At 51.9% G+C, this 19,900-nt stretch overlaps 1 protein-coding gene across 1 annotated transcript in view; it reads right to left on the bottom strand.

Annotated features, from left to right (window-relative positions):
* Positions 1-18,667, bottom strand: part of WSCD2 (WSC domain containing 2) — a 38,361-nt gene extending 19,694 nt beyond the window's left edge. The window contains exons 1-3 of the mRNA XM_036276968.1: positions 18,223-18,667; positions 8,709-8,823; positions 3,135-3,319 (exon numbers count right to left, since the gene is read on the bottom strand). Of these exons, the coding sequence (XP_036132861.1) occupies positions 3,135-3,319; positions 8,709-8,823; positions 18,223-18,604 (682 nt within the window). The 5' untranslated portion in view covers positions 18,605-18,667. The remainder of the gene's footprint in view (positions 1-3,134; positions 3,320-8,708; positions 8,824-18,222) is intronic.
* Positions 18,668-19,900: the final 1,233 nt, after the last annotated feature.

The following is a 19,900-nucleotide window of genomic DNA, read 5'->3' as shown; positions in this document are numbered from 1 at the left end:
AAGTGGTGTTTGGAAGATAACAAAACCTCCTTTGAATCCTCACAATCGTTAAGAGCTCTGTGCCACTGCTCAGGGAAACACAATTACGATACAGTGTTAATACCAGCTAATGACTCTCCAAATGGAATCTGGTTTCCATCCTGCTTCCTGGAGGTAGCAGGTCATTTCTTTGACCGATGGAATACAAGCCAGTGTCATGGGCCAGTGACTTGCAAGCCTCCCCTTCTCATTTATTTGTGTAGAAATCAGATCCCAGGAATGAGAAGCCAGGGTTACCACTGTGTCAGAGCAAATAAATTGGGAACTCTGTATTTTTTAGAGTCGGGCAACAAGGCAGAGAAGAAATCAGGTGTTAGGGGAGAAAGGAGTTAAGGTAGAGCCAAGGAGTTCCCCTAAAAGAGAGGAATGGGGTCCTGAATCCAATACAAGAGCTCAGGTGCCTACAGCACTGTTGTTGAGTGAGCTCCCACTCCGGACATCAGAGAGCGGGGTTCTCAGTCCCTAAGAGGCACTGTGGCCCTGGGAAAATCATGCCTGCCCATCATTTCCTGAAATTACCTCTAGAATTTGCATACTCTATTCCCTTTGCCTAGATTTCTCTCCCAACTCTTGGCGACTTGTCTTGAGTCTGGATATTCTCCTCCAGACAAAATCCTATGTGTCTTTCAAGGCCCCAGTCAAACAGCCCTCCTCTATGAGTCTTCCCCAAGGAGGCTCAGGTTAGCCACTTCTACTCTCTGGGTCTCAGTTTCCAAAACTATAAATGGGATGTCAACAAGGAAGGTACTTCCAACATGGCAGTCAACACTTGATCTTTGCTGACCCTGCACTTTTGCTCATGGCTAGAATACATGGCTCTCCCTTCACCTAGAAATCTCCTTAGAGGAGGATTCTGCTTCAGTGTTGCTTTCTTGGCTCCTGCTGACAGAGTCCCCACAATCTCCTGTACATACCCCCCGTGGCCTTGGGTCTGTCTCTCCACTAGACACCTTAGGGGGTGCTTGCCAGCAACCACCCAGCCCTCCTACTTCTACAAGGTCAAAACATGCCCTTGTTTAGTTGTCTCTGTGTGTTGAGACTCATATTTCAGCTTATTGAAAAGTCTTTGATGATCTATGAGCATGTTGTTATAACAGGTGATCTCAGTAGTGTGTATAAGAGAGAGAGAGAAAGAGAGAGAGAGAGAGAGAGAGAGAGAGAGAGAGAGAGAGAGAGAGAGAAGGGAAGGGAAGGGAAGGGAAGGGAAGGGAAGGGAAGGGAAGGGAAGGGAAGGGAAGGGAAGGGAAGGGAAGGGAAGGGAAGGGAAGGGAAGGGAAGAGAAATGTCCAATCTAAACATTAACCAAAAGGACGCCTGGCTGATATCTGGCTAATGACACACACAGCCCAATCCTTGTTATCTGGCTCATCCTCAGCCACTAGGATGTCGTGGTGGCAGCAACTTTCCCTCTAAATACCCATGACACTAAGGCCATCTCTTCAGATGGTCAAAGCCATCATCAAAATAACAAAAATATTGGCATAAAGGATTCAGTGATGAGGATGATAAATCTGCCATCAGATTAAAACCTCATTACACGAGTGGCCAAAGCAGGAATTGGCCGTGTGGACACTCGCCACCTTGGATTTCACATGCCGCCTGTGTCCCCTGCCAGCTGGGCCTTCAGACCCACGGAGAGGTGGATGGGACATCCCTGTGCAGAAATCGGCCCCTCTGCAAACTGGCAGCACCCTCGACCCTACAGCACAGCAAAGCTTGAACGGGGTTTGAACACAGAGCATTGGAAAAACAGAACACGTTATCGAGAAAGCCAAGGATGAGTTTTTATAAACAACGGCATTTATATGGAAGGGACTTCTCTCTGCGTGCAGACAGGCATGACATTTGGCCAAGCCCACATGTGTGGGCAAGCCTACATTCTGGACGGGCCTTGTCAGCTCTGTGGGGTCTACAGCCTTTTATTTATTACAGTGTGGTCCCTGGGCCACCAGCCTAGTATCACCTCGGAGCTCCTTAAACATGCAGAACCCCACCTGGACCTGCTGAATCAGAATGTGCATTTTAACAAGATCCCTGAGGGTTCACTGGTGCATTCAAGTTTGGGAAGCGCTGGCCCCAGGGTTAGAGATGGGTGGTGGATTCCCGTGCTGGCCGCCCAGGGGTAACCAGGAGGAGCCCAGCCCTCCGTCTTTTGTCACTGCTAGTAGCTCTTTATCCAGGTCTGAAGGTCACCTTTAATTAGACTGTGTGGCCTTGGGCAGGTTTACTTAAATTCACTAGGCCTCGGTTTCCTTGCCATGACATTCGCGACGGTAATGTCCCTGCCTGGAAAGGTGGTGGGGAAGGTAAATGAGGTCAGCAGCGCAGTGGACTTAGCGTGGCGCCTGAAACGCAGCAGACTTGGATAATCAGATATTAACTGCTATTAAACATCGAGAGAGAGCACAGCAACGCAGTGTCCACAGCAGAGGGCCGGCTCCTGTCCTCTCCTGGTCACCCTCCTTCCTCCCTCAGGCCGGAAACCACAGACTTTTCCAACAGGACTGACGCACTGACGTCAAGGAATGAATTCTCTCTCTGGGAGCGTTAAAGGCATAGGCTCCGGAGTTGGTTTACATTCTCTGCTATTTATGCGACACTGCACCTGTTTCCTCATCTGTAAAATGGGAGTGGGTGAATAATAATGCCCACGCGCAGCATCAGTGTGAGAATTAGATGTACTATTTCATGAAAGGCACTTAGAAAAGGATGCATTGTTTGCTGTTGTCATTGTTACCATCACTGTCATAATCGTCAGAGACGATCTGCTTTCAGAAAATCAGAAAGGACAGGCGGAGCTCAGGACGGAGCTTGATTTAAGGAGGAAGATGGGTGCAAATGAGGGGTGGGCGGTCCAGGAGGCAGTTCAGGGTGGGAGAGAAGAAGGCAGGTGGAAACATTCCAAGGGCTCTGCGTGGGGTGCAGTGGGAGGCAAGTCTGAGGCCGGATTTGCAGCGGCCTCAGAGGGTGGCCAAGGGCATGGGAGTGATGGGGAGACATGGAAGGGGTGGGCAGACATGCAGGTAGGCCGGCCAGGGCCAGGGCCGGCTGGGCAAGGAAGGAGCCACAGAGAGGGGCGGGGCCAACTCACGTACACCTGCGGGCCGACTCCTGGGCCAGCTGCAGCCGGTAGACGGAGAGGCGGTTGGCGCCGCCGCACAGGCTGCCCCGCTCGCCCTTGCACTCCATGTCGCACTCGGCCTCGCTCACGTTGGTCGCCTGGATCTTGTGGCCACAGTAGCACTCGGCACCGAACTCCAGCCCGGCATACAGGTAGCCCCTGGGGGAGGCTGCCATCAGGCCAGGGCAGCTGCCACCACACAGACCCTGGGGACAGGGAGCCTCACCCAGCGTGGAGACCCGGGATGGGAGGGCTCTGGGGACCAGGACCCATAGGGACCACCCACCTGCCTTCATTCCCGCCTGTTTTACACCCCATATGCCTATGCACATAGACACGCCATGTCCATACTGACACCCACCTGTGTATGCCTTCAGCACATGGCACGCTTCACACACACACACAACACTCACACCTCACGTCCAGTGGTACCTCTGCCCCACTTCACTCTCTTGTGACTCCCTGCCTGAGGCTATGAGCCAACCATGCCCGCAGAGTCCAGCCCCTTTTCTCCAGGGAGCATCTCCCAGGAGTGATGCTCTGTCCCTGGGGAGGAGCTGGAGCAAGGGGAACAGGCGGGGACCCTCGCACCCCTGTGGAAGATGTCAAAACCGAAGTCGCTTATCCAGCCAAATAAAATATTCCTTCCCCAAAGACAAAAATAATCCAGGCACCACGGGTTTTCAACCTTCTTTCCCCCATAGCTGTGGAATCTTTTTCTGAAAAGGACTCTTCATGGACATCCATTCAGCACACAAGTTGCTGGCTCTGGCTCCGGGGGCAGGACAGAGGGAGGGGCCAGGACCAGCCCGCTCAGCCCTCTCGCCCACAGTGGCCTTTGGGGCTTTGTCCAGAGCATGCGGGCTCCCCAGGGAGCAGCTGGCAGGACACTGGTCGTGCAGGTGGAACCGTGAGAACCGCACCTTCGCTCTGAGCTTCAGGGGGCTGGAGAGATAAGCCCACCCAGACTCGGACCTCCACACCTCTGACCTGTTGACCCTGACTCACTGCTGTCGCCAGAGGACCTCTCAAAAATGAAGCAGATGGCTGTCCCCGTGCGGGGCGTGTGAGAAGTGTGGGGTGTGCCGAGGCCCTCTCCACTGCCTAACCCCCAGTGGCTTCCACTGCACCCAGAGACATCTAGATGACGTAGACTCACCTGGGGGACATATCTGTAAATGCCACACCTGGGCTCCATTTCCAGGGGGTCTAATTTAACTGGCCCAGGTAGGATCTGGGCAGCGAGAGCTTTTCAAGATCCCCAGGTGAGGCTTCCGGTCAAGATGATGGCGTAGGTAAATGCGGTACTCCCATCCCCCAACAACCACATCAGAAATACAACTACAGAACACCCATCGTTCAGAACTGCCTGACAGCTGGCTGAATGGAAGTCCTACAACGAAGGACATGAAGCCACATCCACACTGGTAAGAGGGGTGGAGACACGGGACAGGCTGGTCCCACACCATGTGTGGCAGATAAAAATTGGGAGAGATATCTTGGCTGCAGAGGCTCCCCTGAGAAGTGAGGGGTCCCATCCCCACACCAGGCCCCCCGCAGGGTTCTTCTTAAAGGGCCACTCATGGACTGAGACTCATTCCCTCTGAGCTCCAGGACTGGGCCACAGCGTGAAAGGCACCAGGAACGGGTCCTTCCACATGAAGTGTCCGGCATCAGGCAAGAGCTGCAGGGACAGCTTTCTCCCCGACAGAAGTGCTGGAAGAGGTGATTGTTCCTCTGATGAGCCCCTGCCCCCCTCCAGAGCTGTCAAGAGGGCACCGTATCTGGGTCCCCATCAACCTGGCTCGCACTGTGTGCCCTGCCCTGGTGATGCCCTGAGACTCCACTCCAGCAACTTTATATCCACCCAAGCTGTTTCCAGCGGCAAATCCATACAAACGGCCTGTCTTGGCTCCTGTTTCAGACTTCCCTAAAATCTCTCAAACAAGCAGCATCTGGCCTCAGTGTGCCCTGTACCTCTCACTAAGTGGTCCCAGGCCTGGCACTAGTGGCAGATACTTTGGTTCTCACTTGGCCTCTCTTGGGCACCTTGAAGCCCAGCACAAGTAGCAGCCACTGGCAGATTGCTTTGCAGTTCATACCGGCTGGCCCCAGGCAGAACACAGGCAGGGGCTGACCTTGGCCTGTACCTCCTGGGAGGCCCCAGAGCCAGGGCACCTGGTAGACAGCTTCAGATCATGTCAAAGCACCACCCAACCACCTCCACAAGTGACACACTCAAGGGGTGGACTGAGTGGGCACCAGACCTCCACTGAAGACCTGGTCCATGGGGTGGCCCCCACACAGCTGATCCTCCATGGTGGTCATTGCCAGTCCTTGCAGCGATTGGCCTGGGGGAAAATCCCTCCAATTTTAGTGCCAATAGCAATCAAGGTTCAACTACAACAGGGGAGTATACATAGCTCACATGGGGGCGAGGGGATTACCTGGAGTGCCCAGCTTGGGTGAATAGGCAGGCTGTGCCACTGGACCCTACAGGACACCTAGCACATTAGGTCACTCTACCAAACCCAGGAGACACAACAGGTATGATACATAGAAACAGACACAGGGGGGCAGCCAAAATGAGGACACACAGAAAAATATCCCAAATCAAAGAACAAAACAAAACTCCAGGAAAAGAGCTAAACAAAATGGAGACAAGCAATCTACTAGATGTAGAGTTCAAAACAGCAGTTATAAGGATGTTCAGTGAACTTGGGGGAAGATGAGATGAATTAAGGGAGAACCTCAACAGCATAAAAAAGGACCAGTCAGAAATGAAGGATGCACTAACTGAAATGAAGAATAATTTATAGGGAATCAGCAGTAGAGTAGATGAAGCCAAGAATCAAAACAGCGATTTGGAATATAAGGAGATTAAAAACACCCATTCAGAACAGCAAAGAATAAAAAAAAAAAAAAAAAAATGAGGGTAGCTCAGGGAGCCTCTGGGACAACTTCAAGCATGCCAATGTTCACATCACGGGGATACCAGAAGGAAAAGAGAGAGAGAGCAAGAAATTGAAAACCTACTTAAAAATGACAGAAAACTTCCCTAACTTGGTGAAGAAAACAGACAGACAAGTCCAGGAGGCACAAAGACTCCCAAACAAGATGAACCCAAAGAAGCCCACACCAAGACACATCATAATCAAAATGCAACAGGTTAAAGACAAAGAATCTTAAAAGCATCAAGAGAAAAGCCTTTAGTTATCTACAAGGGAGCGCCCATAAGACTGTCAGCTGATTTCTCTACAGAAACTCTGCAGGCCAGAAGGGATTGGCAAGAACTGACAACCAAAATTACCCAGCAAAGCTGTCATTTACAATTGAAAGACATATAAAGTGCTTCCAAGACAAGAAAAAGCTAAAGGAATTCATTACCACCAAACCAGTACTACATGAAATTTTAAAGGATTGAGAAGGAGGATGAGTGGGAGGAGGAGGGGAAGGGGGAGGAAGAGGAAAAAAAGATAAAAAATATGACTAATAAAACGACAATAAATACATATCTATCAACAAGTGAATCTAAAAAACAAATTAAAGGAACGAGCAGAACAGAAACTGACTCACAGCTACAGAGAACATTTTGATGGACATCTCCCAGATGGGAGGGAAGTTGGGGGGTTGGGTGAAAAAGGTGAAGGGATTAAGAAGTGCTCACTGGTAGTAACGGAATAGTTATGGGTTGTATAGTACAGCACAGGGAATATAGTCCATACTATTCTAAGAACTATGCATGGTGTCAGATGGGTACGCGATTTATTGGGATGATCACTTACCTAGTTATGTAATGTCTAATCACTGGGGTGCACACCTGAAACTAATATAATATTGTGTGCCAACTGTCATTTAAAAATTGTAAAAATGATTTTAAAAATAATAATAGTAAAAGAAAGTTCCCAGGTGATTTTAATGTGCAGCTGGGCGTGAAAGTCAGAGCAGCTGAGCTCCATCCCTCCGACTCTGCGACCCCCCTGCGCCTCCACAGCACTTCCAGCCCAGCACCCATCACTCACTGTCTCCATACCGTTTCCTCCTCTGGAATGTGGATCATAACACTCCTACCTCATCAGTCTTGTGGGGGCTAAAGAGTTAATATTTGCAAAGTTCTGAGAACAGTGCCTGGCATAGACAAGTGCTCACTAATAATTGCGATTCTATTGCCCAAGTCTGTTCATGCCCTTGTCTCCCCGACTAGCTGGGGAGCCCCCTGTGGGCTGGGCTGTGGCAGATGCATCTCTGCATCTCCAGCACCTGCAATCACAGGTGGGCAGCCAGCACATTTGCTGAGCTGAACTGAACTCCCCGAGTTGATCTGACTTGGTTTCTGAAGCTCCCCCTGGCTGTCACCTGCTCTGAGGGATCTCCCCTGACACCCCAGGCAGGCTGGGGTCTTGTCTGCATTTCCACAGGCTGCGGTTTACTCCACGGCAACCCCCGTCTCACTACACTGCCTTCTGCTTACACTCCTGTCCCTTCGTCTGGGCTGGGCGTGGACTCTGTGGGATTCACCTCTGTCTCCCCGCAGTCCGATAAATAAATTAATGAAGTGATATCATCAAGGCTCAGAGTCTTCCCCAAGACAGAGAGGGTCCTGGGCTCAGGGCTTCAACAGTGGGTACTCAGGAAGCTGAGTGCAGAAGGGACAGTGTTTCCTGACCAGGGCCAGAGGGAAGAGCCCCTTGGTCACCCACTCTGACCACGCAGCTGAGTGCTTCAGAGCTGTGACCTCCGAGCCAGCCGGCTGGAGTCTGGAGGTGAACATGTCAGCGGCTTCTTCACAAACCACCCCAGGTCAGGGGACCCGGGACACAAGGGGAGGAGCAGGTCAGCTTAGCCCACGGCCCCCGGGCAGCGATGCTGGTGCCCAGGCCTGGACCGAGGGTCCCATCCCTGCTCACCAGTCCTTTGGGGCCGCATCTACTCTTGGAAAGTCAGCTCCCTTCCCCAGGGTATGATCTAATCTAAATACCATTTTCTTCAATGAAAAAACATGGTCTATACAGGTGAGTGTTTTTCCCTGGGACAAAAACCAAGGGTTTCTCTGCTGGGAGAGCACTAAGTACCCCTGACCCCCAGGCTCCCACCTCACCTTTCCCAGGACATCTCACCAGCCTCTTGCCCACGGATTCACACCCGCATGCGCATGAACACCTGTGCCTGCATATTCACAAAGCCACCGATACTGACAGACAGCTATGTGTTGGCAACAGGCTCACAAATGTGACCAGCTTCCCCTGCATTCGGTACACTGTAAGTTCACGTCCGGGCACAGTCTCACACAGCTGCACAACCACAGCCCCCACAGACCAATTCCCGAGAAGTCCTGCTCATTTGCATGCACGTGTGTACACACACTCGCGCGCACACACGTGCACATGCACACACATGTGCACATGCACACACATGCACTTATGCACGCACACCCTCGAATCACCTTTTCCTTGTGGCCATCACTCCCTCCCACGGGAAAGGAAAGAACAGCATGGGCGGGGACCTGAGGGGTCTGCCACGAATGGGGCCTAGAACATGGGGGCCCTACCGTTCCGCACAGTTGTCCTGGCAACGGAAGACAGTCATCTTCTTGTAGTCGAAGAAGGACACACCTCGCAGGGCCCGGCTCTGGGTGTCATCCAGGTAGCAGCCAATGTACTTGGCTTTGGGGAGAGGGGAAAAGTTAGATTCAGCAGGGGTTGAAAGGTGACAGGTGTAAGCAGAGTGCCTTGGCTGTGTGGTCTTGTTGACGTTTTGATACCAACTCCTTTGTCTGAGCAGAAAAGCAGGCAAGAGAGACGGGAAGTCATGGGGATTGGTAGAACCTGGTCCCCAAGGGCAGTGGAGTCCAAAGGGTAAGGCAGAGGAGGGGACCCTTCTGTGGCCAGAGTTAAAGTCAAACCCCTGAAACTGTGAGCTTCGCGCCCCCCATCTTGTGGGGCAGAGCAGGGTCTGGCAGAGGACGGCAGCTCGTTCCCTCGTGTCCCTCAGCGCCGCCCTGCTAAGCGCGGGATTTGTCAGCCCGCTGGAGATGCGCCTCGACCTCCGTCACCTTGAATTTCTCGAGAAAGACAGAGGTGGTCTGGTATACCAAGAAAAGTCCATGTTTTAAAAGAAATAGCACCTCCCTGGTGACAGCCCTGGAGAAGCCCACGTCTCGTCACTGTGCTTGTTCAACAACGTGCATCCCTCCTGTCACAGAGGGAGTCGTGCCCTGTGACCTGGGGCACGGACGACGCTCACACCTGAGCTGGGGGAATGTCCGTGCGATGTTGGTGAGGGGTTCTCACCGGCTTCGGCTCGTAGCTCACTGGAGGACAGGGTGTCCGAGGATGCGGTGCAGGAGGGGAGGAGGGGAGGACAGGGAGCAGGAGGCAGGGGGACAAAGGACAGTGGGAAGGAGATGAGGAGGAAGAGGTAGAAGCTGGGAGGAGGGGGAGAGAAGAAGGGGGAGCAATAGTTTGGCAGCGTGAGGTCTTTGTCATAGATCAACAGGTGTGTGTGTGTGTGTGTGTGTGTGTGTGTGTGTGTGAAAGAGAGGAAGAGAGAGAGAGGGAAAAGTCTCATGTTTTGAGCACCTATCATGTGCTGTCTACTTTACTATGGGCCATGCCTAATTTTGAAAAATTCAACACTAAAACCCTTTAAAAAATTTTTTTTAAAATCCTCACCCGAGGATATTTTTTCCATTTATCTTCAAATAAAGTGGGAGGCGGAGGGAGGGAGCGAGAGAGAGAGAGAAATACATCGACTGGTTGCCTCCTTCATGACCCCAACCAGGACTGGGGACAGAACCGTAACCGAGATACGTGCCCTTAACTGGAATTGGACCCGAGACTCTTTGGTCTGCGGGCCAACGCTCTAACCGCTGAGCCAAACCAGCCAGGGCTAAAAACCTTTCTTATTAACCCATTTCACAGATGCGGAAGCTGATCCCAGTGACTGCTACGTGTCTCCCTTAGACTTGATCTTAGTTTTGGCAGACGGTGTACGTTCTGACGGGTAACCACACTCGCTGCTGCGTGTTCCTCTCCTAAGTGGAATCAGAAGCTATGTAACCTGCCCATGTTCTTCCAGCTTGTGTCTCACGGAAAAGGGAGGCTCAGGTCTGTCTTCCAGCCATCTTGCGTTTGGGGAGGTTTCACTTGCTTTGGGCCCACAGGCTTCAGGATCGCAAGCAGCCACACTGACCCCCGATGGGGAGGCGCGCTTGTGCCCCAGACATGCAGGCTGGGAGCTGGATGTACTGGGATTTGGGGCAGCCTTGCCTTACAGCGAGGTAGGTGCGTTTGGCTATCAGTGGGGAAGTGGACTGTGTTAGATGAGATTTTTAATAATCAGATTAACAGGAATGAGAGTGTAGGTCACAGGCACGTACAGCGTGGAGTGAAGGGGTGGACTGTGATGTGCTATTTGTGCTTGTAAAGCACCCCTCTTCTCAATTTTCTATCAATGGGCCTCACCCACCCTGACCATGGAAGACACTGACCTTGGCAGGGCCAGTCCTACTGTCCCTGCCACCAGCCAGTGACGCATTGCTCTGGGGAAGGACACGACTCATTCTTTGGATCCTTATCAATCAAAGCTGGGGCAGGGGTCTGTCTCCCTTGGGATATGTCTCCCTTGGGATATGACGCTGGCATTCTGTGAGCCCAGAGCCACCAGCAGCCACAGTCCCTGGCACCACAGTCATTCTGTGTAGAAGAACCAGGCTCAGGCAGACACCGCAGAGAAGAGAGAAATCCTTCATTTAAAAATCCAGCCCCTTCCATAGTTTGGTGACAAGTCCCAATACATTTTCTTTTTTAGTTTAAGTGGGTTCAAGATGGGTGTCTGCCCCTTGATTAATATGCTGATTCTTAAGCTAAGGGGCTTGGGTCTGTCCAGCTGTGAGGGTTTAAACCAAACCCATGCCCAGGCCTGTCTAATCCTTTTTTTTCCATGCACCACACTAGTCCCAGCTTGGTAGGAGGGCATCTCCATCTTCACCAGGGAGAACTTCTAGAGGGAGATTGGGGGAGGGATGGTTCCTTGGAAGAGGAGCTGGGTTTCCACTGTAGGTCCATGTGCCCCCAAACCTGGGCTTTTAAGTGCTGCTGCACCCCCTTCCAAGCCCTCCCACCAGGCCAGGAATCAGGTTGAGATGTCCCATGCAACAGGTGCTCAAAGACTTGGTGCATGGACAGAGGAGCCTCCGCTTCCTCGTCTGCCAATAGGAGGGATACAAAGATGAACAGCCCTTCATTAATTCTCTGGAGAAACCCAGGCACGTTACATACTGTGAACTCACGAACGGGCTGAGCTCTCCTGGTCAGATATGGACATTGAGGTGGCTTTTTCCCTGTCCTGAGCAAGGGCTAGTGACGCCTTCCTCACTGATGCTGCAGTACAGCCTGTGACAGTCACAACCGTCGTCCCTGACCCTGGAGTTCTACCTCCCGCTGAGCTCACCGGTGTGGTTACCACCAACCTGCATCAGTCATTTTCCCAGAGCCCCAGCTTCAAATCCTGCCATGTGGCAGAAATCCTCGGAGAGAAGGGGAGGCCAGGGAGGTAAGACAGACAAAATCACAGGCCACTTGAGGGTGGATTAATGGCCGAGTCCACACAAGCCATCAGTGCGTCTCACCAACAATGCAAATATTGCTGAGATGGCAAAGTCTCCCCAGCCGGGCTATTTATCTCAAGCCCAGAAACCAGCAAGGGGTGAGCTTGGGCATCTGGAAAAATGCCTTCCTCATGAGGTTTTTTTCTTTCCCTGACTTTTTTCTTTTGCTTCAGTTAAATCTTCCCCTCCAAGAAAATTTGCTCTCTGCAATAAAGGTAATTTGTTAAAAGGGTAGCTAACCATGACTAATTTGTATTCCTTTTATTTACTGTCTGAGTAGATTCACAAACGGGAGGCAGTAGCGTGTACTAGAACAGTTTTGGAGTCAACCAGATCTGGGTTCGGATCCTGGCACAGCAGTAGCCTTGGGCTATTTATTACTCAAGCTCCCAGAGCTACTCTTCTCCTGCTCGAAAAGTGGGAATAAAAACAGCCCGGCTGGTGTGGCTCAGTGGATTGAGCATCGTCCTGTGGACTGAGAGGTGCTGGTTCGATCCCCAGTCAGGCCACATGCCGGGGTTGCGGGCTTGATCCCCAGTGTGGGGTATGCAGGAGGCAGCCGATCGATGTTTCTGTCATCGATGTTTCTATTTCTCTCCCCTTCTCCCTTTCTCTCTATCTAAAAAAATCAATAAAAAAATATATTTTTAAAAGCGAGAATAAAAATAGAGAAGTTGCCCTGGCCAGGGTTTCTCAGTGGTTAGAGCTTTGCCTGTGCACCGAAGGGTCTCGAGTTTGATCCCTGGGCAAGGACACGTACCTGGGCTGCAGGTTCAATCTCTGGCCCCAGCTGGGGGTAGTGTAGGATGTGTCTCTGTCACCTTGATGTTTCTCTCTCTCTCCTTCCCTCCTTCCTTTCCACTCTCTCTAAAAATCAATGGGATGAGGATTAACAAAAATGAGGTGATATGGGTTGAATTGTGCCCCCCCCCACCAAAAAAAGGTTTGTTGAAGTTCTAAGTCCAGTAACTCAGAATGTGATCTTATTTGGAAACAGGGTCACTGAAGATGTAATTTATTAAGTTACGAGGTCATGTTGGAGTTGGTGGGTGCCAATCCAACCCGACGGGTGTCCTACCCACAGAGGATGACTGTCCGAAGGCACAGACGGGAGGAGAATGCCACACGGAAACAGGCAGAGACTGCAGAAGGTATGGGCTACACCAGGGACTGTCAAGGGTTGCTGGCGACCCCAGCCAGGGGAAAGGCGTGGACCAGAGCCTTCGGCGCCTCTGAGCATGCATGCCCCTGCCAACGTCTCGATTTTGGACTTCTGGCCTCCAGAACTGTGAGGTCCTAAATCTCTGCTGTTTGAAGCCACCTGGTTCGTGGTCCTTTGTTTTGCCAGCCCCAGAATGCGGGTATGGCTAAGACTGACTCTGTGAGATTAACCTATGCACTGAGCCTGGCACCTGGCCTGGCACAGAGTAGAGACTCAAGAAATAGTCATTTTCCTGCTGTGGAGTCTCTGCCATCTGGAAGGTGATCCTTCAAGATGACACTTCAGGCCCTGGCCAGGTACCTCAGTTGGTTAGAGCATCGTCCTGATACACCAAGGTTGTGGATTTGATCCCTGGTCAGGGCACGTACAAGAGTCAACCAGTGGCCCAGTTGGTGTGGCTCAGTGGTTGAGCATCGACCCATGCACCAAGAGGTTGCTGGTTTGATTCCCGGTCAGGGCACATGCTCAGGTTGTGGGCCCAATCCCCAATGCGGGGCATGCAGGAGGCGGCCAACTGATGTTCTCTCTCATCGATGTTTCTATCTCTCTCTCCTTCTCCCTTCCTCTCTCTCTAAAATCAATAAAGAAAAAAAAAGAATCAACCAGTGAATACATCAATAAGTGGAACAACAAATCAATCTCTTTCCCTCTTCCTCTCTCTCTCTCTCTCAAATCAATCAATAAAAATAAAATATATTTGAAAAATGACACTTCAGTGCTAAATTTCCCCGTGCAGGAAATGACATTTCCTGCTCATAAGGAGGCTTCACTGGGGTAGAAGGGACAGCTTTCACTTGGGTCAAGACTCAGATCTACAGACTCAGCTCAAAGATCTCCGCCTCCAGGAAGGCAGCCATGATGCACCCCCCACGACTGAACGGGATCCCTCCTTTGGGGTCCTAGCGTCCCCTGGCTCATTGCACTGTAACACTTTTCTAAACAATTTCCCAAGTACAGTCTATTACTTCTTGAAATTCAAAATAATTTATAGGCTCACTGTAGAAGACTTAACTAAAATGTATAAATGCTGTAATGGGGAAAATACATGCTTCGGAAACAAACACGAAAAGGAAAAAGACCGAAACTAATACACTAACCGTGTTGACTGTGGCCGGTGTTGGATGGTGGGACTCGGGGCCATTTTCATTTTCATCTCTCTCTTTTCCTATGCACTTTAATTTTTCTACAACCAGCATGTGTGACTTGGATAATCAGGAAAAAGTTATTTAAAAAATGATTTTTCTTGTTACTTGCCTGCCTTCCCCCAGGAGGCTGTGAATATTCCTCAGAGGAAAAAACTGCCTGAATGGTTCTGTGTTTCCACCTCTCAGGATTGTGGGGGGCACAGAGGAGGTGTGCAGTAAGCATGGAATGAATGAATGAACAGAGTTGGGATTGTACAGCTCAGAGGCTAAGAATAAGAACTTTGGACACAGACAAGAATTAGCCTGGAGTTTGCTCTGCCTCTTAGCAGCTGTGTGACATTGGGTATGTTACTTAACCTCTCTGAGCTGCTGTTTCTTCATATATGAAAGGGGCTCAAATTTCCACCTGACATGAGGCTGAAGCAGAGAGTATGAATGCAAAGTCCCTGACACAGACCACACCTTCAATATGCAGCAGAGGCTGCATCTTCAGCTGGAGGAGACGAAGTGGGTACACTGCTGTCCCTTCCAAAAATGCAGACTGATCCCCCCATGTCCTCCTTCAGGCCCAGCCCCCTCCCCTTTGTAATTTGGGGAAAACAGAAACAGCACAGACTTGGAAAATCACACCAGATTTAGCGACTGTCTCTGCTCCCGACTAGCTGTGTCCCCTGAGGCAAGTCACGCCACCTCTGCACTCTTCTGTATTCTGCAGAATTCCCAAAGCAATACTCATCGCTTGCCCCTAGTAAGTCCTTACTTCTTTCCAGACTGCGCTGAGGAGTCTCCGTGCACTGAGAAGTGAGGTGATATAGGTTCAAATACTGGTTTACCCCTCCTCCAGCTGGGTAACCTTGGGCAAGTTACTTACCCTCTCTGGCACTGAGTGTCCTCCCTGCAGAATGGAGTTAGTAACAGCGGCTACCTCACTGGGTTGCTATGGAAATTATGCGATGCAAAAAATGCAAAGGCTTAGAACAGTGCCTGACACGCAGGAGCCACCATTCATTTACCTACGTAATCGTCACCGGGGTTGTCTCCTGTTCAGAAGTTTTTCCCCAAGAGGAAACTGAGGCTGAGAGAGGGGAGGTGACCTGCCCACGGCTGCACAGTCAGCGAGCTGCAGATCTGAACCCTGACGTGACTGCTAAAGCACAGGTCTCTTTCAAGGCAGGGGGAGGCAAAGGACCTAGCAAGGTGACTGACACGCGGCAGGTGCCAGCTCCACCCACGAAGTCAGATTTCCTGCCCAGCCCAGCCCAGCCCCCTCCTCCTGCTGGGCTCTGAATCCTTTAGAGCCTCAGTCCTGCATCAGCATCACCGCATCACGTGGAGCCCTAGGCAGCCTAGAGGAAGAGCAAACGTGGTTAGCGGCAGGTCAGAGAAGCGTCTCGCTTCTATTAGCGTTAATCTAATATGTCGTCTTTCCTCTCTGAACTCTGAATAAGTTAATCAAGGACAGGCTGGGTGTACATTTTCTTAATAACGCCGCCTGATTCCAAAGACTGCCTGTAGAGAGCTCCGGCTTCTTTATTTTCTCTTCCTTCGCTCTCTTTACATTTTATAAACTATGTACGATTTCTGGGGGCTCGGGGGTTAGCAAGGTATAGAAGAAAGCTCACAAGCTTTGGAGTTAAATGAACCTTGTCTCAAACCTCAGTTCCTCCCCGGGCTACCTGTGTAACTGGGGTAAGTGACTTCTCTCTGAGCTTCAGTTTTTTCCGTCTGTGAAACAGGATGACACCAAGTCTCTAACTTTTTGAGTTGTTGTGATCATTAAGGATATGAAACACGGCCTCGCGATAGATATTAGCTATTATTGCTACAACTAATAACAGCAACTATGAAGCGGCCTATTATTATGAGCCAGGAGATGTAATAAGCATTCGACATATGTCACTGCATTCAAATAACATATGAAGAGCAAAGAGGACAGTGGCTGGCATGATGTAAGTGATCAGGAAGTGGTAATAATTGGGGCTTTCCGTTCTCATGACAAATGGAGGGGTGTTACTGTTGTTATAGGGATCAAATGTGCCAGAAGGAATTCGTATTTTGTCAGGGGACCTTGACCAGCACAGGCATTTACCATTCGTATAAAGGCCGTGATGGGGAGCAGAGAGGAGGACAGTCCATCAAGTCTGTGGGCGGGGGCGGGGACAATTTCCTGCAGGTGAGCTGAGACGCGGAGAAGCACAGTGCTAGCCCCGGCAGGTGCTCCAGGCAGGGGGTGGCCATTCATTCACTTGCCCATTCGACCATACATGCATTCCACAAGCAGGCACCGGGCACCACCTTTGTGACAGGTGCCGTGCCAGGTGCTGGCGGAACAGAAGCGACCAGGACAGGCATTACCCCTGCCTTCATGGAGCTGACAGTCTGGTTCGGGAGGCAGGTTCTAAACAAGGAAACAGACACACAAACAGGACGCCTGCAGGTGGTGATGAGTGTTGTGACAAAAATGAAACTGGCGGATGTGGTTGTGACACTCCTAGGGGAAGGCCAGATTTCACTGGGGACCTGAAGGAAGGGAGCCATGCAAAGATGTAGGGGAAGAGCATCCCAGATGGAAGGACCTGCCTATATAAGGCTCCTGAAGTAGACATGGGTTTGGCGTGTTCAATGATCGGCAAGAAGGACAGGGGGGCAAGGTGTGGTGAGGGGGGTGGGGAGTTACAAGATGAGATTAGAGAGATGGGCCATGATGGGGACTCTGGAGTTTCTCCTGAGCATGATGGGAGCATATCCTAAGGTGCAGGCTTGTGACAAACTCTGGGGCTTGCATAGTGGCAGATGAGGTTTCGAGTGGTGAGCGGAGATGGTAGTGAGAAGTCGCATCACATTGTTTCCCACCAATGTAGCTCCTCACACCTCACCTGTGTCTACAAGACGGGGTCCCTTCCCAGGGTAGACCCCCGAGAATTCCCTATCATCTCTAGGAACCTACTATGTGCTGGGCATCGTGCTAGATGTCTTCATAACCATTGTCTTATTGAACTTTCAGGAGATGTGACTGAAGCAGGTGACCGTGCTCCCCGGGATGAGTCCCCCCATTCATGCTGCTTCTCTCCACGGTGGGAGAAGGGGTTTGCCACCAGGGGAATATCAGCAGGATGTGACACGTGGCAGGGAACACCAAGGCTCAGGAGGGTTTCCTTCTGTCCTGATCGGCAGTGGAGCCTAGGAACCATCTGGCCCCGTCTCTGGAAATGTCCATTCATGTTAATCTCATGCACAGCAGGGGCTGGGCGGGGCCCTCCCCAGCAAGCTGGTCATGTGAGCAGATGTCAACAGACTCTGGGAGACAGTCCTAGAGCCACGCATTCTGCCCAGAGGGATCTGATTTGGACTCTAGCGCTGCCACTTACCAGCTGTGTGGCCTTGGGCAAGTGTCTTCACTTTTTCAGGCCTCAGTTTCCACATCTGTTAACTGGGCCTAGGCTCACACTCCTTGCTCAAGTCCATGAGGTGTAGTGAAAAATCAAATAAGCTAACACACTCACAAAGAAAAGCCCTTTTTGACTGTGAAAGGCTAAGAAAATGTGCCCAGAGTCATGCTGTCCCCCACGTCCCCTCACCAAGGGGTCCAGCAGGGTGGATTCAGAGGCAATGGGGTGGAGCAGCTACTTACTAGCTATGTAACCTTGGGCTCTTGGTGCCTCAGTTTCCTCATCTTTGAAATGGGAACAATAGCACCTTCCACAGAGAGTTGTGCTAGTAATTCAGCCCATGCTAACTGCTCGGAAGAGTACCTGACATCCAGTAAATGCTCAATAAATGCTGGCTGCTTCCACCTCAGGTGTATTTAACAAGGGCTGGAAAAGGCTGCAGGGGAGGGTCAGACTTGGACCTGTGACAGACGTGAGGGTCAAAGCCACGCTTGCCTGTTGACAAGCAGTGCGACCTTGGACAAGCTACTTAAATCTCAGCCTCCTCCTCTGAAATGAGGGTGACAGTGAAACCTGCTGGGTATCTACAGCCACAGGGGTGAGGGCTGGTTCCCCTTAGACACTGCACTCTGAGCCTGGCACACCACCATCAGCCCCCCTCCCTTCTCTGCGCCCCCGGCCAGGTGCGCCCTGCTTACCTCGCTCCTCCTCCTTCTCCCGGACAACCCGCCCCTTGAGGGCCCGGCTCCAGGCTCCGCCTCCGTAGTCGCCCAGCTTGGCTCTCTCATTCCCGTCTTTGCCCTTGAACCAGGGTCCGTACCTGCGGGCGATGCTGGCGGCGTCGCCCGCGTCTCGGAAGCCTCTGCCCAGATGCAGGTCGCCCAGGAAGGGCAGCTCTGCGCCCTCGGCCGGGGCCCCGACGGCGGCGCTGGCCTGGCTCTGGGGCACGGCGGGCTGGCCCGCGAAGCCCGCGTGGAGGAAGACCAGGCTCCCCGCCGTCAGGTAGAGCACCAGGAAGGTAAAGAAACGCACGGGTTTCCGGCGGAAGTACCGCTGGAACTTGAACCACAGCTTGGCCATGTCGGGATCATTCCGGACTGGCTGGCTGGGGCTGGGCGGCAGGGGCTCCCTTCCCCAGGCTCCCTCCGCGGAGGGCGCCGCCGAGACCGGAGCCCGAGCGCAAGGCCAGCGCTGGGCTGAGGCCGGGAGAACCGAGGACAGGGCTCTCCAGCCCTCCCGAGGTCACGCTGAGCTGCTTTGGGCCACAAAAGGCGTTCTGGGGCTCGGGACACCCGGGATTTGGTCCCATTTTCCTACATCTTGTTCTTCGCCTCGGAGAGTTCCCGAAGGACCTGGACCGCAGCAATCGGAGGAGGGCTCTGCAGGTCACCGGCAGCCACAGGGCACTGCTCACCCTTCTCGCCCGCAGGCCTGGCGGGCTGGATCGGTTCACTGAGGCCGTTTCTGGCGTCTGTCCCAGCTGGGGCCCAGCCCGGTGTGTCCACCTCGGGGAACCAGCGGCTGGTGGGCTTCCATCGGGTCAGGCATCAGGCTCAGGGCTGCCACCTGGAAAACAGCACAGCGTAAGGAGTTCCCTCGCCGAGGCCCGGGCTCCAAGGTTCCTGCACATTTTCAAGGGGCGATGCAGAGTCCAGAGAGGGGAGTAAACCGATGGCCGGAAGCACCCTGCAGTGCTGGACAGAGTCTTTTCCTTTTCCTTTAAAAGACATGGGGAATTTGGGGGCTTGAACCCTACTGGGACCTGGTCTGGGGACAAGCTTTGTCTTGGACAGCCGCAGGTCCTTATGTCCCACACTTCCTACATATGTGTCAAACACACTGATTCGTGGGCTACCTGAAGTTCAAAAAGTACACCCCGGATCCTTGCTGAACTGTCTGCTGGACCTGACCGATACTGAACCAGATGAAATTCAATCTTTTTAAATTTAATTTTTTTCCTTTATGGATTTTAGAAAAAAAGGAAGGGAGAGGGACAGAGAGAACATCAATCGGTGGCCTCCTGTATGCTCCCCCTCCCCCCCACTGGGGATTTGGCCCACAACCTGGCCATGTGCCTTGACCAGGAATCGAACCAGTGACCTCTTGGTGCATGGGCCTACGCTTAACCACTGAGTCGTACTGGCCAAGCCATTTTTTGTTTTTAAATAAAAATTTAGTGAGCAGCTACTATAGGTAGTAGGTCCTATTCTAGGTGTTGGAGAGAAAATTGTGAACAAAAAAATGTCCCTTGCCCACAGGGGTCACATTGTGGTGGGAGAGATCAAATCCACGGTCCCTCTCCTTTATCCAAGGAAGAAGAGGGAAACAGGCTTATTTAGCAACATATCCATTCATTACAGTATGCCTTGCTTTGTG

Source organism: Molossus molossus, unplaced genomic scaffold (assembly GCF_014108415.1).
Source record: "Molossus molossus isolate mMolMol1 unplaced genomic scaffold, mMolMol1.p scaffold_m16_p_22, whole genome shotgun sequence".
NCBI lineage: Eukaryota > Metazoa > Chordata > Mammalia > Chiroptera > Molossidae > Molossus > Molossus molossus.
This window is presented reverse-complemented; position numbering and strand designations above follow the sequence as displayed.